The 23,113-nt window shown below is 46.4% G+C and overlaps 1 protein-coding gene across 3 annotated transcripts in view; it reads left to right on the top strand.

Annotated features, from left to right (window-relative positions):
* WASHC5 (WASH complex subunit 5) overlaps positions 1 to 21,629 on the top strand; it is a 64,588-nt gene extending 42,959 nt beyond the window's left edge. For all 3 annotated transcript variants that reach the window (XM_047841825.1, XM_047841824.1, XM_047841826.1), the window contains 9 exons: positions 1,862 to 2,024; positions 2,423 to 2,525; positions 2,612 to 2,691; positions 6,582 to 6,685; positions 7,933 to 8,062; positions 9,714 to 9,810; positions 14,113 to 14,266; positions 17,020 to 17,107; positions 21,231 to 21,629. In XM_047841825.1, the coding sequence (XP_047697781.1) occupies positions 1,862 to 2,024; positions 2,423 to 2,525; positions 2,612 to 2,691; positions 6,582 to 6,685; positions 7,933 to 8,062; positions 9,714 to 9,810; positions 14,113 to 14,266; positions 17,020 to 17,107; positions 21,231 to 21,287 (976 nt within the window). In that variant the 3' untranslated portion in view covers positions 21,288 to 21,629. The remainder of the gene's footprint in view (positions 1 to 1,861; positions 2,025 to 2,422; positions 2,526 to 2,611; positions 2,692 to 6,581; positions 6,686 to 7,932; positions 8,063 to 9,713; positions 9,811 to 14,112; positions 14,267 to 17,019; positions 17,108 to 21,230) is intronic.
* Positions 21,630 to 23,113: the final 1,484 nt, after the last annotated feature.

Here is a 23,113-nt window from a genome sequence, read left to right as displayed (position 1 = left end):
TACAGCCATCTCTGACATAGGCATTGTTATTCTTCTCATGTTAAAGGGAAGTAACTGAGGCTTAGTAAAGCTAAGTCACTTGCCCAAGATCTGGGTCTAAATGGTAGATCCAGAATACACACCAGCCCTCTGACTCCAGGGCCCAGCTCTTAAGTGCCGTGCTGTTAAGGGCAGGCTGCATAGCTTTGCATACAGTGGATCACAGTTTATATACACAGTCACATGAGTGAACATCTCCTGTGGTCAAAACCACCCTTAAGAATATTTTAGGTGGGCACCATGGGAGACCCTTGCACGCTCCTTCCCTCATTACGTCTCCTTCTCAGTTGAGCTTCTGATGAGGTAGTCGGTACGAAGCCCAGCTGAAGGAAGGGCAGGCTCGCGTTTTCTGTGTCCTGTCTACCCCTGTGCACATGCTCACTGAGTAGAATGGTTGGTGGGATTACCCAGGAAAGAGGACTTCTCTTCTTTCTCTGTCCGGCTGCGCATGCATAGTTGAATTTGTGTAAGCTAAATGGCCTTATGACATGTCTCCTTTGTACAGCCTTCAAATTCTGGCTTATTTTATCTCTTCAAAAGTTATGCAACTTGGCACACTGTATGTAAACTTCTTCCAAAAGTTACAGCATAAATGAACTTTGTCTGTGACTCATGGGCCAAAAGGAGTAAATGATCCAAAACATTTTGTAACACCTGCTCTCTGGGTACCCATGGGTGGGTCACCGAAGCCCTTCTAGAAGACTATCCACCTAATGCCATGTTAAGACTTGTAGGAAGGATTAAGCATGCTTGGGATTTCCATGTCATGTTATTGGCTTACTCATCGACACGGGGAGCCTCTCAAGTGACACATTCAGAGTGCCAGCACTGGGTGATCGAATCAGGACTCTTCGAAGCCTTAAAGTAGGATGCAGTTCTGGAAATCTTGTTCTTCCCATTTACTTCCAAATGTAAGCTTCCTTCGCTCCCGTGCCTCATTTCTTAAAGATATGTCCTTAAAGATGTGTCTTAGAACTGGGGGCGTGTCGTCTGTGGAGTTTACTGGAATTTCAGAGGCTGGGCTTCCACCCCAGACCTGCTGAGTCAAACCCCAGGAATGGGATCTGGGCACATATTTTGAAGTGATTTAAGGTCCCCGTGCCAGCACTTGAGAACAGGAAGATGGTGGTTAAGGATATGGTGTTGGAATCAGGCCTCGCTCTGTTGTGTCATCTGTAAAACAAGGGTCACACAGCTTATGTATTGCAGAGCCGTGACGACAATGACCCCGAAGAGCACAGAACCTGACACCGAAGAAGTGCTCAGTAAATACCATTGGTTGTTAGCATTGCCGTCCGCGCACTCCTGAGTCTAAAAGGAATCATTGGTTGGTGACCAGAACTGGGAGGAGAGACGAAAGGTCTTTGTTGCCGTAGTCACAGATGTTTGATAGGGCAGCAGGATTCAAAGTTCTTTTCTTGTCAAAGTGGAAATGACACGAGCCTCTTACATCCCCATCTTTGGGAATTTAAGGAAAGACGCCGTGGAGCGAAAACTGGGCGCTAATGCCTTCCAGCCTGACAGCCAAATCCGACCTTGGCCTCTCCGCTCAGCTCCAAACAACAGTCCAACTCAGTGGAAATGAATTAGTCCAAGCGGTGACCTGGCATAGGGCAGGAAACGGTGATTTCACTGAATTTTGCCTTCCTGGCCCATTGGGCATTCACCGTGAGATACACTGGGTGCCTGGATGCAGACGTTATGAAACGAATCACGTCATGTCATCCCTTATATCTGGTGCCCAGATCCTGTTACGTCCCCCATCTCCTCAGGGTGACCTCTGAGCTGCTTTTGGGTTTTGAGTTTTTTGTCTTTCTTTTAGAATGACATGTCACATTGACCAGCTGAACACTTGGTATGATATGAAGACTCACCAAGAAGTGACCAGCAGCCGGCTCTTCTCAGAAATCCAGACCACCTTGGGGACTTTCGGTCTGAACGGGTTAGACAGGCTTCTGTGCTTTATGATTGTCAAAGAGCTACAGGTGAGCCTTTCGGCCTTCATGCATGGTTCCTGCTACCCTGGGAGAGATTTAACTTTTCTTTCATGCTTTCCTATCCTGACACGAGGCACACACATACATGCTTCTTGTCAGGTAGATAAGAATTGAGAATAAACTAGAATTTCCTTGGCCAACACAGTAGTTTTTTGGGTGGACCGGTTTTGAGAGTTTCATGTGAGGAAGTTGAGACTCTTTGAAACCAACAACTCCTCCGAGCAAGGGGTATTTCTAACAGGACCTAGAAGTTGCCATTTCCCTGTCACCCTTTATAACATTTTATGACTTAGCCCAGGCTGTGTTCCATATACATTTGAGTTCATTGGAGTGTTGCTCATTTTGTTCATTATGTTTGGTTCTTCTGTTGTGTCTTCGTGTTTTAGAATTTCCTCAGTATGTTTCAGAAAATTATCCTGAGAGACAGAACTGTGCAGGATACCTTGAAAACCCTTATGAATGCTGTCAGCCCCCTAAAAAGCATAGTGGGTAAGTGTTCTGAAACCAGTCTGAGATGGAGGTAACACTAGCTTTTCCAGATTTACTAAATAGAAAATTTTATTTTCACCTTTCAGCAAATTCGAATAAAATTTATCTTTCCGCCATTGCCAAAACACAGAAGATTTGGACAGCGTATCTCGAGGCTATAATGAAGGTATGTTATGGGAGAGAGGGTGATCATCAGTACTGTATTTTTTCAACTATTATCTTCTTGTAACTTTGTCACCCAAAGAAAGCTACTCTTCTTTCTTGTGTCATCAAAGCAAAAATACAACACTTCATTTTATCATTATTTCTAAGTTCATTTGTCCTTTATCTTCCTTTCTGGGCTGTTCTCGAGTATGTTTTCATTTATGTGGCCCATCGTTTTGCTTAACCTGAAGAAAGCAGTTTCTTTCTGGAACGACCTGGAGCAAGAAGTGCTTTCACACTAGGAGATGGAAACCTTCCTCCCTCAGGGGTGCTCCGTCCTGAGGTGTGACAGGTTTATTTACTGAGCAGCTCTGTCAGTGTCTAGCCCTGGTCCTCTCCAAGTAGGTGCTAGAACAGGACATTTGCCTCTCTCCCCTCTTGTGTCCGCACAGATGTTACAAAGCCAAGTTCTCTAGGACACAAGTTATCCTTACACCCTGCAGAGAACACTGGGTCTTTGGAAACGAGTAAGAAAGTGAGGTGAAGAGATTAACATGGCGGATGGAAATCCAAGTCACTTTAGGAGTCGCTCATCTGTGCTCCTGCCTTCACGCTGTGGCATTGGCTTTGCGTGTTCCGCGTGTCTTTCTCTCATCACATGATGATCCAAGACCTTCAGCAACGCTTTGTCGACCACTCATGTGCAAATCATTGTCATGTGCTACGAGACAGAGTTGGAGGAAACACTAGCTGCCCCCCTCAGAAAGCCTACGTACTGTCTCGGAGGAAAGAGGAGGCTTCCTGGTGGAAAACGAATCCGTGATTACAGACATCACCTACCACAGGAAAAGTGTAGGCTGCTGTGGGAATTTGCGGAAGTTCCATTCTCTTGTTCCCAATTCTGTTAGTTGTTCGTTGAGACAGTACTCGTGGTGCCTCAGCCAAATTCACAATATATTTCCCATAATTGCAGTGAAAAAAATGTGTTTTAATTTGGAAACTTAGATTAAGTAACACACAGAGCCTCTGGCTCTGCTGGATGTCCTCTTGTTCCATGTCTGGACGTCCCTCAGCCACGTGATGTCCAGGTATTGAGAGCTTCTCAGGCTAAGTGTCTAATTGCTGGAAAGCTTTCAGGAGGAATGGAGAATTACCTGAGGTCGGACAGGCCTGAGTCTCACCTCTGTGGGAGGCTGAGGGAGGTTGCAGGGATGCGTCAGAGAGGTTCCCTAGTGGCTCTTACAGACCTCTGTGAGTCGTAATTGCTGGTCCTTCAGTAATCACCCAAGTATTTCGGCAAATCAGTGCTCTTTACATAAAGCCCTCAAAGGACCAATTTGTCCTTTTGTCTTTTGGTGATCTGGAACAGTGATGGAGATATTCTGCACTGTTTGCTGGTAGCCATTGGCCCCATGTAGGTACTGAGCGCTTAAGACATGGCTTGTGGGAGTGAGGAACTGAATTTTAAATTTTATTCAGTTAAATCCGTTTAAATTTAAATAGCCGTATGCGGTTGTGGCTGCCCTATCCTTGCAACTCTAGAGAAACGGAGAAAGATGACAACCCAAAGATCTCTCTAGATAGGTAGATAGCATCACCTCCCAGGTTCCTTAGTCTCTCCAGAATCTTCTTAAAGGCTTGTAGTAGGTGAGCACCGAAGAGAAAATGTTGGTCACTGAGATTCAATATTTAAATAAGAGTAAGTTAGGTTAAACTGCCTTTACTTCTGTTTCCATTTCTAGATTGGTATTTTCAAGGGAATCCTGGACATAGAGTAGAATTAAGAGGGAATTACGTGGCAGAGCAGGGGTGTGGGGGGCACCTGGGTGGCTCAGTCGGTTAAACATCCAACTTCGGCTCAGTCGTGATTTCATGGTTCGTGAGTTCGAGCCTCATTTCAGACTTTGTGCTGACGGCTCAGAGCCTGGAGCCTGCTTTAGATTCTGTGTTCCCATCTCTCTCTGCACCTCCCCTGCTCACTCTCTCGTTCTCTCTGTCAACAATAAACATTAAAAAGAAGGAATTACGTGGGGCAGATCAAAGTTGAAAGGACATTTTTGAGTGGCCTGATGGGAACCCACTGTCTTCTTGGCCTTGCCCTATTCTAATTTTTAAATAATAGTATTTTTCTATTTCTAAAGGTTTCTTATAAAAACATTTTTTGGATTTTATTTTTTTCATGTAAGTAGAATAATAATCTAGTAAGAATAGTGGCCAAAAGTAATACATCTGAGGCCATTTAACACTTTTAACTGTTACGAGCTCCATTTATCTAAATATCTTTTCTTTGCTCTTCGGGAAGGCCCCTCTTTTTTTCTTAACCTTTCTCTGCTGCCAACCACTCAGAGGAAATGTGTCTATTCCTCCCTCACTGTTGCTAACATTATAAAACACCTTCCCCCTATTCCTCCTCCTCTCTTTCTCTCTTGCTAATCTTTTGGGATAGCTTCCCTAGAACAGACAAGAAGGAATTCACTGGCACAGAAAGTTACAGTCTACTTTTGACTTCCTGATGCCAACAACTGGGACTTTGTTGGAATGATGTGAACTCCGCCCCAGACCTGACCAGAGGTACTTTCCCGTCACCTGGCAGGGGTCCTAGACGTCTCCACGTATCGCTTATGCTCATCACTACTCGGAAATTACATGCTTGATCCACCACGCTAACATAATTCTGTACCACAGATCTCTTCTTTGAATAGTTTGAGAATTACACTTGGTTACAACTGGCTGCCATTGTTATCCTTCATGTTTTATTTTGCACATTTAGGGGCGCCTGGGTGGCGCAGTCGGTTAAGCGTCCGACTTCAGCCAGGTCACGATCTCGCGGTCCGTGAGTTCGAGCCCCACGTCGGGCTCTGGGCTGATGGCTCAGAGCCTGGAGCCTGTTTCTGATTCTGTGTCTCCCTCTCTCTCTGCCCCTCCCCCGTTCATGCTCTGTCTCTCTCTGTCCCAAAAATAAATAAACGTTGAAAAAAAAAAATTATTTTGCACATTTAAAAGAATTATTCTGGGGCGCCTGGGTGGCTCAGTCACCTCAGCGTCTGACTTCGGTTCAGGTCATGATCTTAAAGGTTTGTGGGTTTGAGCCCCACGTTGGGCTCTGTGCTGACAGCTTGGAGCCTGGAGCCTGCCTCTCTCTGCCTCCCCTTTCTCTGCCATCCCCTGCTCGTGCTCTCTCTGTCTCCCTCTCTCTGCCATCCCCTGCTCATGCTCTGTCTCTGTCTCTTAAAAAATAAATAATAAACATTAAAAAAAAAAAAAAAAAGAATTATTCTTGGACTGTGTCAGTAGGCTTCCCCAGATTCCCAGAGAGGTCCAGGATACCAAAAAAAAAAAAAAAAAAAAAAAATGGTTAGGAACCCATGGATGAGGGCTTATCATTGTTAGAAGGGCCTTTTTGGAAAATTTATGTAAGTTATTTTATAACCCAGAAGATTATGTGAACTGTAATCCTAGGTGACACAGATAGGTTTATATTCACCAAATTTTAGGATAACGGAGTACAATGGCATCCTTAGGACTCTAGAAAGTTCAGTTTAGGACAAATAAAGGAAGGAGGGCTTCTCATTCGCAGCTACTAAGCTTGGAGAACTTATTGCAAAAGGTCGTAAATAGAGCTTCAATACAGACACCTTTTTGATACATGAACAACGGAACGTTAATGGGTCACTTTGTAAAATATCGGACTTTGGGGATATTTGAGGTTGGCGTATAGGCGTCTGTCCACACATCCCTTGCAGGGTTCCTTATGCTCCGTCAAGGATGACGCTGGTCTTCACCGGGGAGCCAGTCCAGTCCTGTGGAATGTTGTCATCCTTCCAGTCAAAACTTGTCGTCTTTGTGTTGCCTCCTTGCCGTCCCTTTGCAGCGTGGCGTGTTCCACCTGTTCTTCCTCTTCCTCGTTCACAGGTGGGGCAGATGCAGATTCTGAGACAGCAGATTGCCAACGAGTTAAATTATTCTTGTCGGTTTGACTCCAAACATCTGGCAGCTGCTCTGGAGAATCTCAATAAGTAAGTGCCATCCGTGGGCCCGGATTGTTCGTTATCGGTTAGCACCCCAGTTTCTTCAGTACGTACTCTTTTACGTTCTTTTGGGGTAAGGAGGCTGTCTGCACCTATGGCCTTCCCTCCCAGGGAAGACAGAATCGAACCCGTCTTTGTAAGCCTCCTCCCTCAGTCTTGTCTCTTGGTCTCAGTCTCTTTCTCTCTCTCTCTCTCTCTCTCTCTTACTCACTATTGATGGATTTCATTTATTCAGCCAACGTTTACTGATCACTTAGTACACATCAGACCTTGTGCTAAATTCTTGCACAGTTTGAGAAAGCAGTTATTACCAAATGCACAGCTGGATCTCCACAGGACTAGGTCACTGATCATCCGGAGGGCAATTAGAAGTGTGTTAGTTACCAGCAGTGGCCGTGGGCACACATCCCGGAGTGCAGTCACATCCTCCACCTCACCAGCAACCTGCTCTCATTTCCAGCCTCTACTTAAAAATAAACATCTGGGGGAGCCTGGATGGCTCAGTTGAGTCGGTTGAGCATCTGACTTGATTTCGGCTCAGGTCATGATCCCAGAGTCGTGGGATAGAGCCCTATGTCAGTCTCTGCACTAAGCGTGGAGCCTTCTTGGGATTCTATCTTGGGCTCCCTCTGCCCCTCTCCCCCACTCATGCGTGTGTGCTCTCCATAAAATTAAAACAAACTTTTTTTTAATAATAAATAAATAACTCAGTGCTTTTGACAAAGCAGGTATTGAAAACAGTTCAGTCAGTTCAGAAAAATTGGAACAGTGAGGGTCACCTGGGAGGCTCAGTCAGTTGAGTGGGCCAACTTCAGCTTAGGTCGTGATCTCACAGTTTGTGGGCTCGAGCCCCACATCGTGCTTGCCGCCATCAGCCTGTCAGCACGGAGCCTGCTTCAGATCTTCTGCCCTCCTCTCTCTGCCCCTCCCCTGCTCACACTCTGTCAAACATTAAAGAATAAGAAACAAAATCCTTTCTAATCAAAAAAGTTGGAACAGTAAAAGCATTTGATTTGGGTTAACTCCAAAAGAGAAAACAATCCTAGGTCAAATTTTCCACTTATAACCAGTCACAGGTACAGAAATTGAGAACTGGAAGGATCAAGCCTTCGTTTTACAGATCAGAAAACTGAGGCCCCGAAAGATGACGTCATAGCCCGTACTGACTGCTACGTGAATTGCGTTCATCGCTGACATTTATCCCTGCTTCGTGTTGTTTTGTGTCTCTCCTCTAGGGCTCTCCTAGCAGACATCGAAGCCCACTATCAAGACCCTTCACTTCCTTACCCTAAAGAAGACAACACACTCTTGTATGAGATCACAGCCTACCTGGAGGCAGCCGGCATCCACAACCCACTGAATAAGGTCAACGATGAAAATAAGGAACAGAGTGGTGGGAGGCGCATGGTACAAAGGGGGACTCGGCCCGGTCACTTGGTCACTTGGTCACTTGCTAAAATATTGGGAGAACCTGGGTGCCAATCCCGGAACCTCCCTTCTCTTAAGCCCTCACTCTCCCTGAGTTTCAATCTCCCACGAGTAACAGGAGAATCACACCTTCCCTGCCTGATAGGGGCCGTGGGAATCGAGAGACACGGTGTTTGCCACAGTTCCTTGAAAAGTGAGAAGTACTCTGTCTGTGGGAGATCAGTTTTAGGTTTGTCCGGGGTTGGGGATTTGAATTGCTGCTAAATGATGGCATTGATCCTTGATGCCCAAACACGCTTCCCTCCGTGGCTGATAGTAATCACAGCCATCATCTGGGGGCCACGGACGCTTTTTTGTACTTCTAGTTTCCAGAAACCTCTGAGAGCTGAAAGTCTTTTCACAAGCTGGTGCCAGATCTCATTTGGTGGCAAAACTTGTCCCGAACTAACATGAGGCTGTTTATGCTTCTGTGAATATTCGTGTTTTGATGCAGAAATACCGATGACTTCGGTGGTAAGGTGTTACCTACACCCCTTATTACTTCTCTAAAATCTGTAAAATCTGTATGATCCCCCCGGGCTTGGATGAAAGATCACGAGCCTGAGTAGCAGCTGACCTTTTTTTTTTGAGTGCTCACCACGTGCCAAGCACTGCGAACCCCGACCGTGGGTGATATCACTCCATCTCAGCAGCTCCCCGAAACGTGCCGTGGTTGGCTGAGGAACTTGAGGCCGAGAGGCTGATGACCTCACCGGGGCTCCACTGTAGCAGAGCCAGCCAGTTGGAGCAGAGCTGGGGCTGCTGGCCAGAGTGCCACGCCGCCTCCCAGGGCGGTGAGGGAAGCAGGGAGACAGCGGGATCTGCCCTGACCGTACAGGCTGCACAAGACCTGGTGGGGGGCGGGGGGGCGGAGACTGCTCTGTGACATTGCACAAGGGAAAGCGAATGACACAGGAGACATTTGCTTGCTTTCTACTTACTTAATACCACTCGCTGGCTGGGTGGATCTTCTTTCCTTCTTTCCTCCTGCCCAACCCTTTCCCTCCCTCCCCCCTCCCTCCCTCTGCCCTTCCCTACAGCTCTCAGTTGAATTTGTGCATTTTGCTTTCATCACACTTTCCCCTCTCCGGTTGTTTCTTTTTTTTCTTCTTCTTCTTTATTTTCATTTTATTTTTTTAATTTTAACTTGTTTTATTTTTTATTTTTTTTTAAATTTACATCCAAATTAGTTAGCATCTAGTGCAACAATGATTTCAGGAGTAGATTCCTTAGCGCCCCTCACCCATTTAGCCCATCCCCCCTCTCCCGTGGTTCACGACATTAAGAGGATTCCCGGGGAAAGTAACTGCTATTCTCTAGGCAAAATTGTTCCCTTCCCAGAAGGGCTGATTTTTATATAGGGATTTATGTTTGCAGGGGTCAGTGGCGTTAAATGACTCTGAAGGCGGCAAATTAACGGAACCCTCCTAGTTTTAGGTAGTCTGCAGAGCAAATTGAAATAACGTGGAAGCTTCCCGTTTGAAAATGTGCTCTGCGGTATCGCGCACGGTGAAGAGACCATCAATTTTGCTTCCCTTTCTCTTTCCAGATATACATAACAACCAAGCGCCTACCCTATTTTCCAATTGTCAACTTCCTATTTTTGATCGCGCAGTTGCCAAAACTTCAGTACAACAAGAACCTAGGTACCGTATGACATTTTTTGCCATAAGTAACAGTAACAGTGGATTCATACCTAACCAAACAGCTCTTCGTACAGAGAATGCTGCGTCACCTACGAGCCCTTTCCTTAGTTCGATCGATGCGTGTTTGTTTTTATTTTTTAATTTTTTTTCAATGTTTAGTTTTGAGGGGGAGAGAGAGACAAGAGTGTGAGCAGGGGAGGGGCAGAGAGAGAGGGAGACACAGAATCCGAAGCAGGCTCCAGGCTCTGAGCTGTCAGCACAGAGCCCGATGCGGGGCTCGAACCCACAAGCTGTGAGATCGTGACCTGATCAGTCGGACACTTAACCGACTGAGCCACCCAGGCGCCCCTTCGTTGTGTGTTTATAAAGTGCATGTCTTGGGGCCTGTGAAATATGATGCTCCTTCGTGATGTGGACAGTGGATTTGCCTTTTTTTTTTTTTTTTAAGTTTGTTTATTTTAAAGTTTATTTATTTTGAGAGAGACAGAGACAGAGCATGAGTCGGGGAGGGGCAGAGAGAGAGGGAGACAGAGAATCCCAAGCAGGCTCCACTGTCAGCATGGGCCCGACACGGGGCTCCAACCCATAAAGCCATGAGATCATGACCTGAGCTGAAAGCAAGAGTCGGATGCTTAACGGACTGAGCCACCCAGGCGCCCCTAAGTTTATTTATTTATTTTCAGAGAGAGTGAGGAAGGGACAGAGAGAATCCCAAGCAGGCTCCGCACTGTCAGTGCAGAGCCAGATGTGGGGTTCGAACTCACAAACCATGAGATCATGACCTGAGCCGAAATCAAGAGTCAGACACTTAATTGACTGATCCACCCGGGTCCCCCTACAGTGGATTTACCACGAACTAAGTACGGTCCGCCTTTAATTTCCAAACATTATCCAACCTGTAAAATGTGTGGGATCTTTGCTTCTCTCCTGTCCTTAATGTTGAGGCAGCTGATCATGGTGTGAGAGAAACTTGGTTAATGTTTCCTTCTCACAACAAGTGTCCTGAGCCTCCCATGTGTATCGGGAGCTGCGGTATGAAAAGTAACGATACGGTGAAGGAGAGAAGACCGACACCAGAATATCGAAACTTTAAGACGTGTATATGATGCCATGTGAAAATACTCGGTACGAGCAACAGCTACCAGGACCTTCCAGTGTGTGTGTCCTGTCCAGCAACATAGCCCGAATTTGTTTGCCATTGGGCACTTTACCTTGAGTATTTTTTATCATCTCTTACTTTTCTAATAGATTCCCAGGTACTTCCTCTGCCTCCAGACTTTGTATCAAAGTGGAGCTTTGTACAGTCTGCTATAGAGTTCAATTTACTTTAGAAATATTTTAAGAGCTTTTCTATAAATGTAACTCTATTATTTTTCAACCAGAAGTTCTGAAATGAATTTCTTGCTTGAAGTATTTCTCTTCCTAATTCATAAGCCCTTTTAGGATAAAGATGTGGAGTCTCTTTAGGATTTTTACTCTCTGATTCGAAAATACTCCTTGATCCCAGGCACAGCTCCCGTAACAGTACCTGTCCCTGGCACAGACTTGCAGACCACGGTGGCCCCATAAACACTGCTGCAAGAATGAGGAACAGACATGTGTCCGGTTTCTGGCTCTCCCACTGCTCACTTCCCAGGGCTCACCTTGTGACTTTGGCCAAGTTACTTAACCTCTCAGGGCCAACCAGAAATAGTACCTGGCCCGGAGCAAGTGCTCCACTGATGCTAACCCCTTTTCTGTATATCGGTCAAAATCAGGGTAAAGAACCACCCCAAGGTGGATTTAAGAGTTCATCTCAAGACTCCGAGCCACGTTCTCCTTCTGTGGTCCCTGTTACAACTAAACAAGGATATATGATACTTCTGGGGCACCTGGGTGACTCAGTCGGTTGAGCATCTGACTTTGGCTCAGGTCACCATCTTATGGTTCGTGAGTTTGAGCCCTGCCTCCCGCGCCCCCCCCCTTCCCCCCGCTGCCTCTCTCTCTGCCCCTCCCCTGCTCATTCTCTCTCTCAAAATAAATAAAAACTTAAAAAAAAAAAGAATATATGATCCTTTATAGTGATGGATTGTCAGTGCATAAAGATAATCTTGTTTTTATTAAAGAGTGTTTGTTCACTGGTCTCATTCTTAGGTGGTATTTCTTCCATTGTACAGCTGCTTATAGGAAGTATTCCCTTGAATTCCCAGATCTCTCAACAAAACAAAACAAATGAAACCTTTAGTGTCCTGGAGATGTATCTCTATCTGACTGCAGTTATTTTCATGAATTAAACTGACGTGTTAATCTGGGGACCAAAATAATGAAAAAGAGGACTAGGAAGGAACATCCGGGTGTTTGGACCGCAAGAAAACATTTATTGCACCTTGCGAGTGTTGCTCTCGAGACTGATCTAAGAAACCCCTGCCTACCTTGGTCTGTCCTTTAAGGAAGCATCTCCACGGTGCCGCATTCAGAGCGGAAGTTCCTTTTGTGAAGCATCGTGGTCGCTGTGTGCCTGGAAAGGGTTAATTCTCCATGTTCTGACTGCCGTTATTGTCTCGTATGGTAGATCCTTGAGCAAATTCAGAGTTGCCAAGGCCCAGGTTAGGGAAGTCAGGATAACTTGTTTTGGCATCTCTGGGTTAAGTAAGAGAGTTTCCGGTCTTCACAAGAGCCCAGAGATGGGATCTGAAGGTCTGGCCAGTTTAACGCCTTTCTCCAAAGCGCTGGGCCATTTCACACCCCACCAGCGTTTGGCAACGTAAGTCCTCTTACTTTTAACTGATCTGTTGGGTGTGTATGGTATCTTGTGGTTTTTAATTTGCCTTCCCCTAATGACTAACGATGCTGCGTGCTTTTTGGCCATTCTTCATATCTCTCTTTGTTAAGCGTTAAAGTCTTTTGCCTGTTTTTAAATTAGGTTGATTGCTTTTTTATCACTAGGTTGTAGGAGTTATTTATATTTATGGATACTCTTTTTTTTTTTTTTTAATCTAAATGGTACCCACTACTCACATGGCTCCATTTCTTTTTCTTTTTATTTTTTAATGTTTATTTTTGAGAGAGAGAGAGAGAGAGAGAGAGAGAGAGAGAGAATCCAAAGCAGGCTCTGCATGCATGCAGGGCTCCATCCCATGAACCGTGAGATCATGACCTGAGCCAAAGTCAGATGCTTAAGTGACTGAACCCCCCTGGCGAACCCCACCTATTTATTTTCTTACTGGTGACTTTAATGAGCAGAAATTTTTAATACTAATAATGTCCAGTTTATCCACTTGTCCTTTATAATCGTCCTTTTCTGTGTCCGGTCTAAGAAATCTTTGACTAACCCTAAGGTTACGAAGATATTCTCCTATGGTTTTTTTCTAGAAGCTTTGTGGTTTTAGCCCTTACACTGAGGTTTGTGGTCCATTTAAAATTACTTTCTATGTACAATGTGAGGATATCCAGTGTCAGCACCATTTATTGAAAAGATTTCTTGTTCTCCATTGAATTGTTTGGATATGTGTGGAAATCCAATTGTTCATATTAGGGCGGGACTGTTTCTGGATTTTCTATTCTGTTCCATTGATCTATTTATCCTCATGCCCGTACTGCCTTGATTACTATAACTTTATAAGAAGTCTTGAAATCAGGCCATGTAAGTCTTCCAACTTTGTTCTTTTTCAACATTGTGTTTCTTTCCCCTCAAAGACTCTAAGCTCTAGCTCCTGTTCCCCAGGCAGCCACCTGGGCAGAAGGCCAAGGCCTCCAGATTTGGGCAGAAGTCCTTAGTGAGAAAGCCAGTTTTGGCCCTCACCCATTCCACGAATTTCCTTCTTCCACCGTCCAGGCTTCTGCAGATTCTTTAATCACATAACGTTCCACGTTGTGTTTAAAGATACGTCTTAGAAATGTTATTCGGGATTCAGACTGTTTTCGTGTAAGAGACTGGCTCAGCATGGCTAACATGCCATGCTGCCATGAACAGAAGTTGCTTATAGCTAATTTTTACTTTCTCGTTTCCCTTTAAAGATACAGATCTTTAAACTTGTCTGCAACGGCGTGTGTTAATGGTATTATCCAAAAGAGACAGTGACGATGGTTATAAAAATCAGTAACCATTTGACTCTGTTGGATCAGACCACCGGAAGCCCCCAGCAATCCCAGGCCGAATCCAAACAGTAGTCCAGAGTTGTTGTTCCCCAGATACTCATCTGCCAGTGCAGGCGCGGCCCCCAAACATGTTGACATTCACAAGCATTCATGCTGAATGAACATCGCCAAAGGCAAGCCCTTGGCTTTGGCGGCATAATTTGTGATTTGTCGCTCCTTTTGCAGGAATGGTCTGCCGGAAGCCTGCGGACCCCGTGGACTGGCCACCGCTCGTCCTGGGATTGCTCACCCTGCTGAAGCAGTTTCATTCCCGGTACACCGAGCAGTTCCTGGCGTTGATCGGCCAGTTTATCCGCTCCACAGTGGAGCAGTGCACAAGGTACCGAAAGCCGGTCTGGAAAGAACAATCAATGTTACAGAATGGGCTATAAACCTTGCGTGCGAAGTTCCTCCTGTTGTCTCTCTCGTAGAGATGGGACTTGCTGTCACCCTGCTGTGTAAAGCAAATCAGGGCCCACCTTGTTCGTAGCAACTAAACACAACCCATCCGTAGTCACCCTGCTGGGGGAGCCCCCTCGGTGCGCTCCACAATGATTTTACAAGGACGAGTCATGACCAGGATTCGCGACCCCCGCGGGGAAGAGAGTGCAGGCCTGTTCCTCTGTTGTCCTGGGTGCTGTGCTCAGAGCTCAGGGAGCCCGGCCCTCTGGCCAGGCCACTGGCATAGGATGGCCCCACAGCCTTCAGCGGGAGTCAGGGAGCACGTCCGTGTCAGCCTGGGCACGGCCTGGGTTCCTGGTGTATGAGGAAACAGAAGTCACATCAAAGCTCCTATGGGATACAAGGCTCGTAAACCCTTTCTTCTTCCCGCCCCCCGAAAATGTGGCTTCTCTGGGATAGAAAAAAACAGTTATTTGCAGGAGATGCTGGGTCCTGAGCCTCCTCTGTTACCCTGAAGGGTCAGGCCAGCTGACTAAATTTCTCTGGCATGTTGCACATCCAACGTCTGGAAGAGTACCGCCTGGTCACTTGGGTCAGTGTAACTTAAAGACTAATGGGAATGACCTTACAGGTCCTCACAGTGCACCCCTGACTGGACATGATTTCAGAGGCCGTTTAGTTTACCTCAGCCAGGATGTGAATCAGCGCTCAGATGCCCCTGGTAGGAACCATCCAGATCTGCTCGGACACCCCCCCTGGGTGAGGTACTCATCACCTCCCAAGGCCACACAGCCCTGGTCACTGGAAAGTGGCTGACTGTGATGAATGGAAAATTCCATCCTGTCTCTCGGAGATTTCGCTCTCTGGGCCTCCCTCCACGCTCTGAAATTAGAAGAAATGCAGTCTCCTTCCTTTGTGAATGTCAGCGGTTGCCTTAGGTCTTTTCCTTTAGGTAAGCTGACTTCCACCTGTTCCTGTGCACCACGCCGTGGCCACTCACCGCATCTGTGACCTCTTCTGGGGGTTCCAGTTGGTAATCCCACCACTTAATATGTGGTTTCCCAACCCCACACCGGGATTCCAAAAACAGCTGACCCCTTAAAGCAGAGGGTCATGAGCTCCTTCATTCCGGGTCCCGTGTGGAGTGCAGTGCGGCTAGAATTGCAGGACCGGGTTCTTGACCTCTTGCAACCTTCTCAACCCCTGACCTCTTTTCCCCGAGAGCATCAGTCGGGCTAATTCTGCCCCATCTTGGTTAGCGGACCCAACGACAGACGGACGCTGGGTGTCTTTCTAGGACGTATGCTGAGACTTGCTTCCAACAGCCAACTTTTTAACAATTAAAAAACAGAAGGTAGCTCAGAAGGATGGGGAAGTCTCAGAAATGGAATTGCAGCAATTGCAAAACGAGGTCGGTGGCAAAGGGCAGCAGTGAGCACCCAAAAACCTAGTGCATCTGGCTCCGGGCCATGAAGAGGAAGCCAGGGCTACAGTCAGCTTGGTCCAAGGCGATTGGGAAGTGACCTCCACACGGGCCACCCCAACCCCAGTCCCCCATCTGTCAGGAGCTGGCAAATCCTTCCTGATTCTTCCTCACCAGTGACTACAAAGCATGGCTGTAGCACAGCCTGTTACCGGTGACCCTGACAGAGGTCACCAGGAGACGGGCATCAGGCCGCGGCTCGCTTTCTGGTTTGTTCAAGTGCAGTGCCATCAGGAGCGTGGGATGCACGGAGGCCCTCCCTTTCCCTCGCCCCCCTGGTCCTGCACTGAAAGATCGAGAGCAGCGGCAGCTTTTTTCCAGGTGTAACCGCTCTTCAACCTGCTTTTCCAAAGCAAAACATCGTCAGGGAAACTAATCGGTAATCCAGTTCCATGAAATCCTTCATTAATCAGAAGATGCCATTCTGTACGTAAATTAGAAATCGTTTTAAGAGCTGGAGATTCCTTCCGCTGTAAAGAAAGGGTGTAGGCTCCGTGAGAAGCCTGCCACGTCCTCTGCTGCATCCGCAGCTCTGGAAGGGTTCGGGCAGCGTGGCGGTTGTGTGAGTGAACGAGTAGGATCCATATGGGAAGTTACTGGACGCTGTACTGGACCCCTTCGAATGTACAGTAGGGGGCAGGTGCCGTCCCAGATGCTGAGGAGAGAAGGCTAAAGACAGGACCCAGGCCCTCGAGGAAACCGACATACAAACAACTGAAAACCTCCGAGACTTGGGGGAGAATGCTAAGGATGCTCAAAGCGTACGAAAAGGCCATCTGCCCAGAGGAGTGAGGGAGGCCTTTCAAAGGAGGAAGAACCTAAGCTGGAACTGGCAAGATGCCTAGAAATTTACTTGTAAAGTAGGCGTGCAGAGCAAATGGAGCCTCAGAGACCGGGGGCTGGGGAAGCGCGGCGTGTTCAGGGACCTGCCAGTTCTTGAATCACGAAGTGCAGGGTGGTGAGCAGTGAGTCTAGACGGACAGCGGGGGCCGTGTGGTGGAGGTCCACGTAAGCCATTCAGCGCAGACTGCATCCTCTGGGTTATGTTCTGAGAACACAGCCACAGGATAATGATATGAATCGAGAGGATGGTCTAGAGATTTTCTCCTTTGACTTTAGTGGTCTGTCGTTTCTCTAGTCTCAGTATTTTGACTGAGGGTCCACCACGTGCAAAGCGGTGCATTGATCCAGACTGTTCTCTGTTGCAGCCAGAAGATACCTGAAATGCCTGCGGACGTCGTGGGTGCCCTCCTGTTTCTGGAGGATTATGTTCGGTACACAAAGCTACCTAGGAGGGTAAGCAGTAGACAAAGGACAATATTAAAGCCCTTTTTGTAAAAATGTGCCATTAAGAGTGGCCCTGGAGGGGCGCCCGGGTGGCTCAGTCGGTTAGGCGTCCAACTTCGGCCCAGGTCATGATCTCACAGTTCATGGGTTGGTGCCCCACGTTGGGCTCAGTGCTGACAGCTCGGAGCCTGGAGCCTGCTTCGGATTCTGTGTCTTGCTCTCTCTCTGCCCCTCCCGTGCTCATGCTCTGTCTCTCTCTCTCTCTCTCTCTCTCTCTCTCTCTCAAAAATAAAATAAACATTAAAAAAATTTTTTTTAATTAAAAAACAGAGCGGCCCTGGACTCACCAGGGGTACGGTCCAGGAGCTCATCCCAGTGGATGCTCTGAGCCCCCCGGGCCCCCTTCTGCCCGCAGCTGTGAGCGCCCCTCCTTTCACCGCGCTTGGTGCTTCACAAGCCCGACTCTCGCCGCACCTACCCCCCTCCTCCCTCTCTGCCACGCCCCGCTCCCAAGCAGCTCGCCCAGCCCTGCTTCTGGTTCCAGAGGAATAGATGGGCAGTCCGGGAGGGAATCCTGGAGGCAATAATCGTGTGGGTGGTTTCTCCCCCGCTTCCCACGGCAATTTCAGTTCAGTTCACACCACAACTAACATCATATTTACCCAGGGTTTCCAAAAGTGGCTTCATTTTTTACTCCCCAAGATAGTCTTTCCTGTTCCTTTCTCACTAATGATTCTACTTTGGTAAGTTTCAGCTCAAAGTGGAAAGCTTTGTACTAAAATACAAAAGACTTTTGATAGATTCCGAAAAGCCATTCTGATTTTTTTAAATTAGGTTACTTTTTCGTAACAACAGCCAAAGACGATGTTTTAAAAATTAACTGGCGACATCTTATGCTATAGTGAAACGCTAGCGGCATCCCCCCTAAAGTCAGCGCCGTAACAGTGATCCAGCAGTACCGACTCTCACCGCGGCTTTGGCCATACAGGTTCAAGGCAATAAACCAAGTGACAATTAAAAAATGCACAAAGGAAGACAAATTTGTATTGTTCACAGAGGATGTAATTGTCTTCCTTGAATACCCACTGGAATCATGTGGAAAACTGTTCCAATTTAAGACTACAGAAAAGCTGATTAGAGAACGTACAGGGCAAATGCACGAATAACTAACGCAAACACATGGTGTGAAAAAGATCCCATTCACAGAATTAAGGAAATAGCGTAGCCAGGAGTAGTAACCTCTACAGGAGGGGCGCCTGGGGGGCTCAGTCGGTTAAGCATCAACCTCTTCAGTTCAGCTCAGGTCATGATCTCGTGGTTCATAGGATCATTTGGGCTCTGTGCTGACAGCGCGGAGCCTGCTTGGGATTCTCTCTCCATCTCTCTGCCCCTCTCCCACTCATGAGCTCACTGTCTCGCAAACTTTAAAAAAAAAAGCTAAAATGCTGCAAGAAACACGGTTTAGAAAAAATAAGTTATTTTTGATATTTTAATAACAGTTTAGAACAAAGTATAAAAATTCAGAGTCCATCATTCTGAATAAGGAAACTCAAATAGTAGTTTTTATTTGTTTATAGGTTTATTGCAGCTATGAGCAAAATCCCAGATAATTTTTGTAACATTGGGGAGGGGGATTTTTAAAAATTTTATAGAACTCAGACCAAAAGTAGATTGTTTTTAAAGAAGACATTTAAAACATACCAAACACTTAAAACTATTGTAAAACTACAAAGATCATAATAGTGTGGCAGTGGTATGAAACTCAGTAGATGAATCAATAGGTCAGAATATGTAGCTTCCTTGGGGCACCTGGGCGGCTCAGTCAGTTAAGCGCCTGACTTTGGCTCAGGTCATGACCTCACGGTTTGTGAGTTCGAGCCCCGTGTTGGGCTCTGTGCTGACAGCCCAGGGCCTGGAACCTGCTTGGGATTCTGTGTCTCCTTCTCTCTCTGCCCCTCCCCCACTCACAGTCTGTCTCTTTCTCTCTCTCTCTCAAAAATAAACATACATTTAAAAAAAATTTTTAAACAAAAAAAAGAATATGTAGCCTCCTTACATACAGTTGCATGTAAGGGAAAGTAGCATCATAAATTAGGGGAGTAAGGAAATATTTTAGTCAATAGTGCTAGCACCGTTAGTTCATTATGTGATAGTCAAAAAATAGCCACTTAGTGTCCTCACATCTTTCTTATATCCATACGGCTAGTATGGAAAATAGAACCAGCAAACACAAAAATTTTATACAACTATGTATGAGCTCTCAGAACTTTCTATATAAACACCAAAGGAAGAAACCATAAAGGAAAAGATTTAGAGATTTGATCTCATGAATGCTGAATGTAATGAAACAATTCTGTCAAGTGTCTCTTAATTTAAAAAAAAAAAAAAACGGGGAAAATATCAACAGAGGCCCAGTTTTCTTGATGTGTGGCATGTTCTTTTACATCAGTGAGAAAAAGATAACCAATCCAATAGGAGGGGGAAAAAAAGACAAGGGATATTAATAGGCAGTTTTCAGGAAAAGAAATACAAATGGCCAATAAACATTTGTAAAAATGTTCAACCTTAATTCAGGTGTCACACATCACAATAACAGTAAAACTTACCGTTTCCACCCATCATATTGATAAAAAGTAAAATGTTGGGCCCCCGCTGCGTGGAAATCTTTAGAGAAATAGGACTTCTTAACTTCTCAGTACTGTTGATGGCAATGTAAATTGTTTATTCTATGGGAGTGCCATTTGGCTTAATTCAAAAATAACTCGTAATATTCTCACCTGGTCCATGCAGTTCAACTGCTTGGAATGTATCTGCTGGGTATATGTGCAAAAGTTCACCAAGATGCGTGTGCAGGGATGTTCATTACAGAAGATTTAGCAGAGGCAGGGGCACCTGGGTGGCTCAGTTAGTTGAGCGTCCTGACTCTTGATTTCAGCTCAGGTTCATGATCTCACAGTTCGTGGGATCGAGCCCTACATCAGCGCAGAGCCTGCTTAGGATTCTCTCTCCCACAAAATAGATGAATAAACAACAACAACAAAAGATTTAGCAGAGGCAAAGGACACAAGGTTATGTGATCCTAATTTTGAGTATGTGTTGTGTGTAAATTGGAGGGATTCGTACAAAAGAATTACCAGTTTGAGTTTTCTCTTTAAGGGTTTAAGATTAAAGATTATTTGTTTCCATTTTATGCTTCTCTGCATTTGCTAACTTTCCTCCGAGTAGCAGATGATCCCTTTATAATCAGGAAAAAAATTAAACGCTGCTTTTAAAAACTAACCAATTTTGGAGCACATGGGTGGGTGGCCCAGCCAGTTGAGCATCTGCGTCTCGATTTTGGTTCAGATCATGATGTCCTGGTTTGGGAGTTCAAGCCCCACGTTGGGCTTTGCGCTGACAGTGCAGACCCTGCTTGGGATTCTCTTCCTGTCTCGCTCTCTGCCCCTCTCCACCTCATGCTCTCTCAAAATAAACTTACAAAAAAAAAAATTCTTTCTCTCTCCCTGTGCCCCTCTCCCCTGCTCATGCTCTTGCCGTCTATAAAAATAAAAAAATTTCCAGTTTCTAGCAGTTGGAGATCACCTAGCCCTACATCCCACCCATTCACCCTACCCACCCCTCCTTGGGCTTCCCCCAAGAACAGTTCAGGACTGTGTGCTGAGGCCCTTCCCCTACCCCCCCACCCCCGACCTGTCCCTTGGGACACGCTGTTCTTCCCAGGTGGGTCATAGATCAGTTGTGAGGTGACCTGAGATCACCTGTCAGCACTTCCCAGAGGCGTGCGCATTCCTAGCACCTCAAGTGCCTCGGGGAGCCGGGGAGCCTGAGAGCTGAGCCGAGCCGAGGAGCTCACACCTGGCGCGTTTGGAGGCGGGAGCACCGCGTTTGGTGGCGGGAGCACCGTAGGACGTTCCCTCAGATGCCAGCAGGGCCGAGGAGCTAGGCACCAGTGTGAGGAAGGACAGCAACGCGAGGCAGGGTTTCAGGGAGTGCTCCTCCCCTGTGAGTCCACTTGCCTGAGACCCACCTTGCTGCCAAGGGTGTTTTTGTTTTCCTTGCATGTGGAAAACTGTGACCTTGTTCTGAATCAGAACACTAGGGAAAAAGTAACTCTTCTGTTTACTCTTTTTAGGTTGCTGAAGCACACGTGCCTAATTTCATCTTTGATGAATTCAGAACAGTCCTGTAACTTGACATCTGCGTCTTCAGTCGAAGGCTTGTCCTTCAGTCTTCCCATGACTAAAATGAATTTAGAAATGAAGAAACTCAGCTGCTCGTAGAACTGCATCGCTCCCCTTAACTGTGGGAAACGTCAGGTATTAAGATGTATCTCACGGCACTCGTTCATATAATTAATATTGTTTAAATCATGGTATTATATGCAATTTGTATCATGTAGGAGCAGAATACATTTTTGTACCGCCTCTTATAAATGCCGAATGTAATTGTTACATATAAATCCATTTAGTTTTATGTTCTAAAGAACTATTTGTGCAATTCGGGATTTTCAGTAAAATAGTAATTGCCAGTACCTGAAGGGGTCCTTCTGCCTATGATTCCGAAACTGTGTATTCATCGTTTAAAAAAACAACAAACAAAAAAACCTCTGGAAGGTAAGCGAGGAATCCGGTAGGTCCCATGGATACCCCCACAACAGGCTGGCAGGCACAGGTGATGGCCAGACCGGGACCAGAGACCACATGCTCCACGGACTATGTACTGTGGAAGTTTCTTGGTGTCTGAGGTTCACTGTTCTCTTCCAGCCATAGAACCCCGGCGGGGGGGGGGTGGGGGTGGGGGTGGGGAGGGGGCAGTTCCCAGCATGCCTTCTGGGTGTCTCTCCAACGTCAGCTGCTCCTTCCGTCCCCACCCCAGCAGCCCCGCCTAGTCAAGGCCCAGCACAGAATTTTTAAAGTCAACGGTCACCCAGCGTGCCTGGGTGGCTCAGTCAGTTGAGCGTCCGACTTTGGCTCAGGTCATGATCTTGCCATTTGTGAGTTCGAGCCCCGTGTCAGGCTCTGTGCTGACAGCTCGGAGCCTGGAGCCTGCTTCAGATTCTGTCTCCCTCTGTCTCCACCCCTTCCCCGCTCACAGTCTCTCTCTCTCAAGCAAAAGAAACATTAAAAAAAAAATTGTTCTTCCAGCAAATTGTTGCCCAATACATAAGGAGTTTGGAAGTGCCCCCCCATGGGAGGCTGGCATGGCACACGAGAACTCAGTCCGTGGCCATCCAGCAGCATCTCAAAAATACCTTGCGGTTTTCCATCTGTAATCAGGTAACATTAACTGCATGAAGTGAGATCGTTAGTTCTCTGTGAAAATGGCCCCCAAAGAAAGCCAGCTGCTAAAAAGGCCAGACTAAGAACGTGAGATTTAAACCAGAAAATGGAAGTGTGGAATACCCTAGAGGGACTTTGACAAAACCAAGTGAATGAGTCTACCACACGTGCTAAAGTGAGGCAAATGAGGTATGCAAGCAACACCACCTGTGATGTGGCAAATGTCCTCGATGGAGAGAAAAAGTGAGAAAGAGAAGTTTTTGTTATAAAAGCCTTTTTTAGGGGCACCTGGGGTGGTTCAGTCAGTTAAGCGTCTGACTTTGGCTCAGGTCATGATCTCACGGTTCGTGGGTTCGAGCCCTGCATCGGGCTCTGTGCTGGCAGTGCAGAGCCTGCTTGGGATCCTCTGTGCCCCTCCCCTGCTCATCCTCTCTCTAAACATTAAAAAAAAATTTAATAAACGCTTTTCAAGTCCTTTTAGCCCTTATCATTATCATCTGAAGTAGTTACTTACTATTCCAAGTCATGTTTTACTGCTCTTTGAGGAGTTTACTTTAGTGATATCTGGGGGTTTACTGAAATTCCATGACACCTTTCTGATGTCCATGATCTCCCCAAATATACTAAAACTCAGTAAATTCGGATTTTTCAGCATTCTGCCAGACATCACAAGTGCTTGTTTCTTCACTCACCGTTTCTTCACATAATCCCAGCCTGGCTAATTCGTGTTATACAG

Source organism: Prionailurus viverrinus, chromosome F2 (assembly GCF_022837055.1).
Source record: "Prionailurus viverrinus isolate Anna chromosome F2, UM_Priviv_1.0, whole genome shotgun sequence".
Taxonomy (NCBI): Eukaryota; Metazoa; Chordata; class Mammalia; order Carnivora; family Felidae; genus Prionailurus; species Prionailurus viverrinus.
Note: the sequence above shows the minus strand (reverse complement) of the source record. Positions and strands in the feature narration are given on the sequence as shown.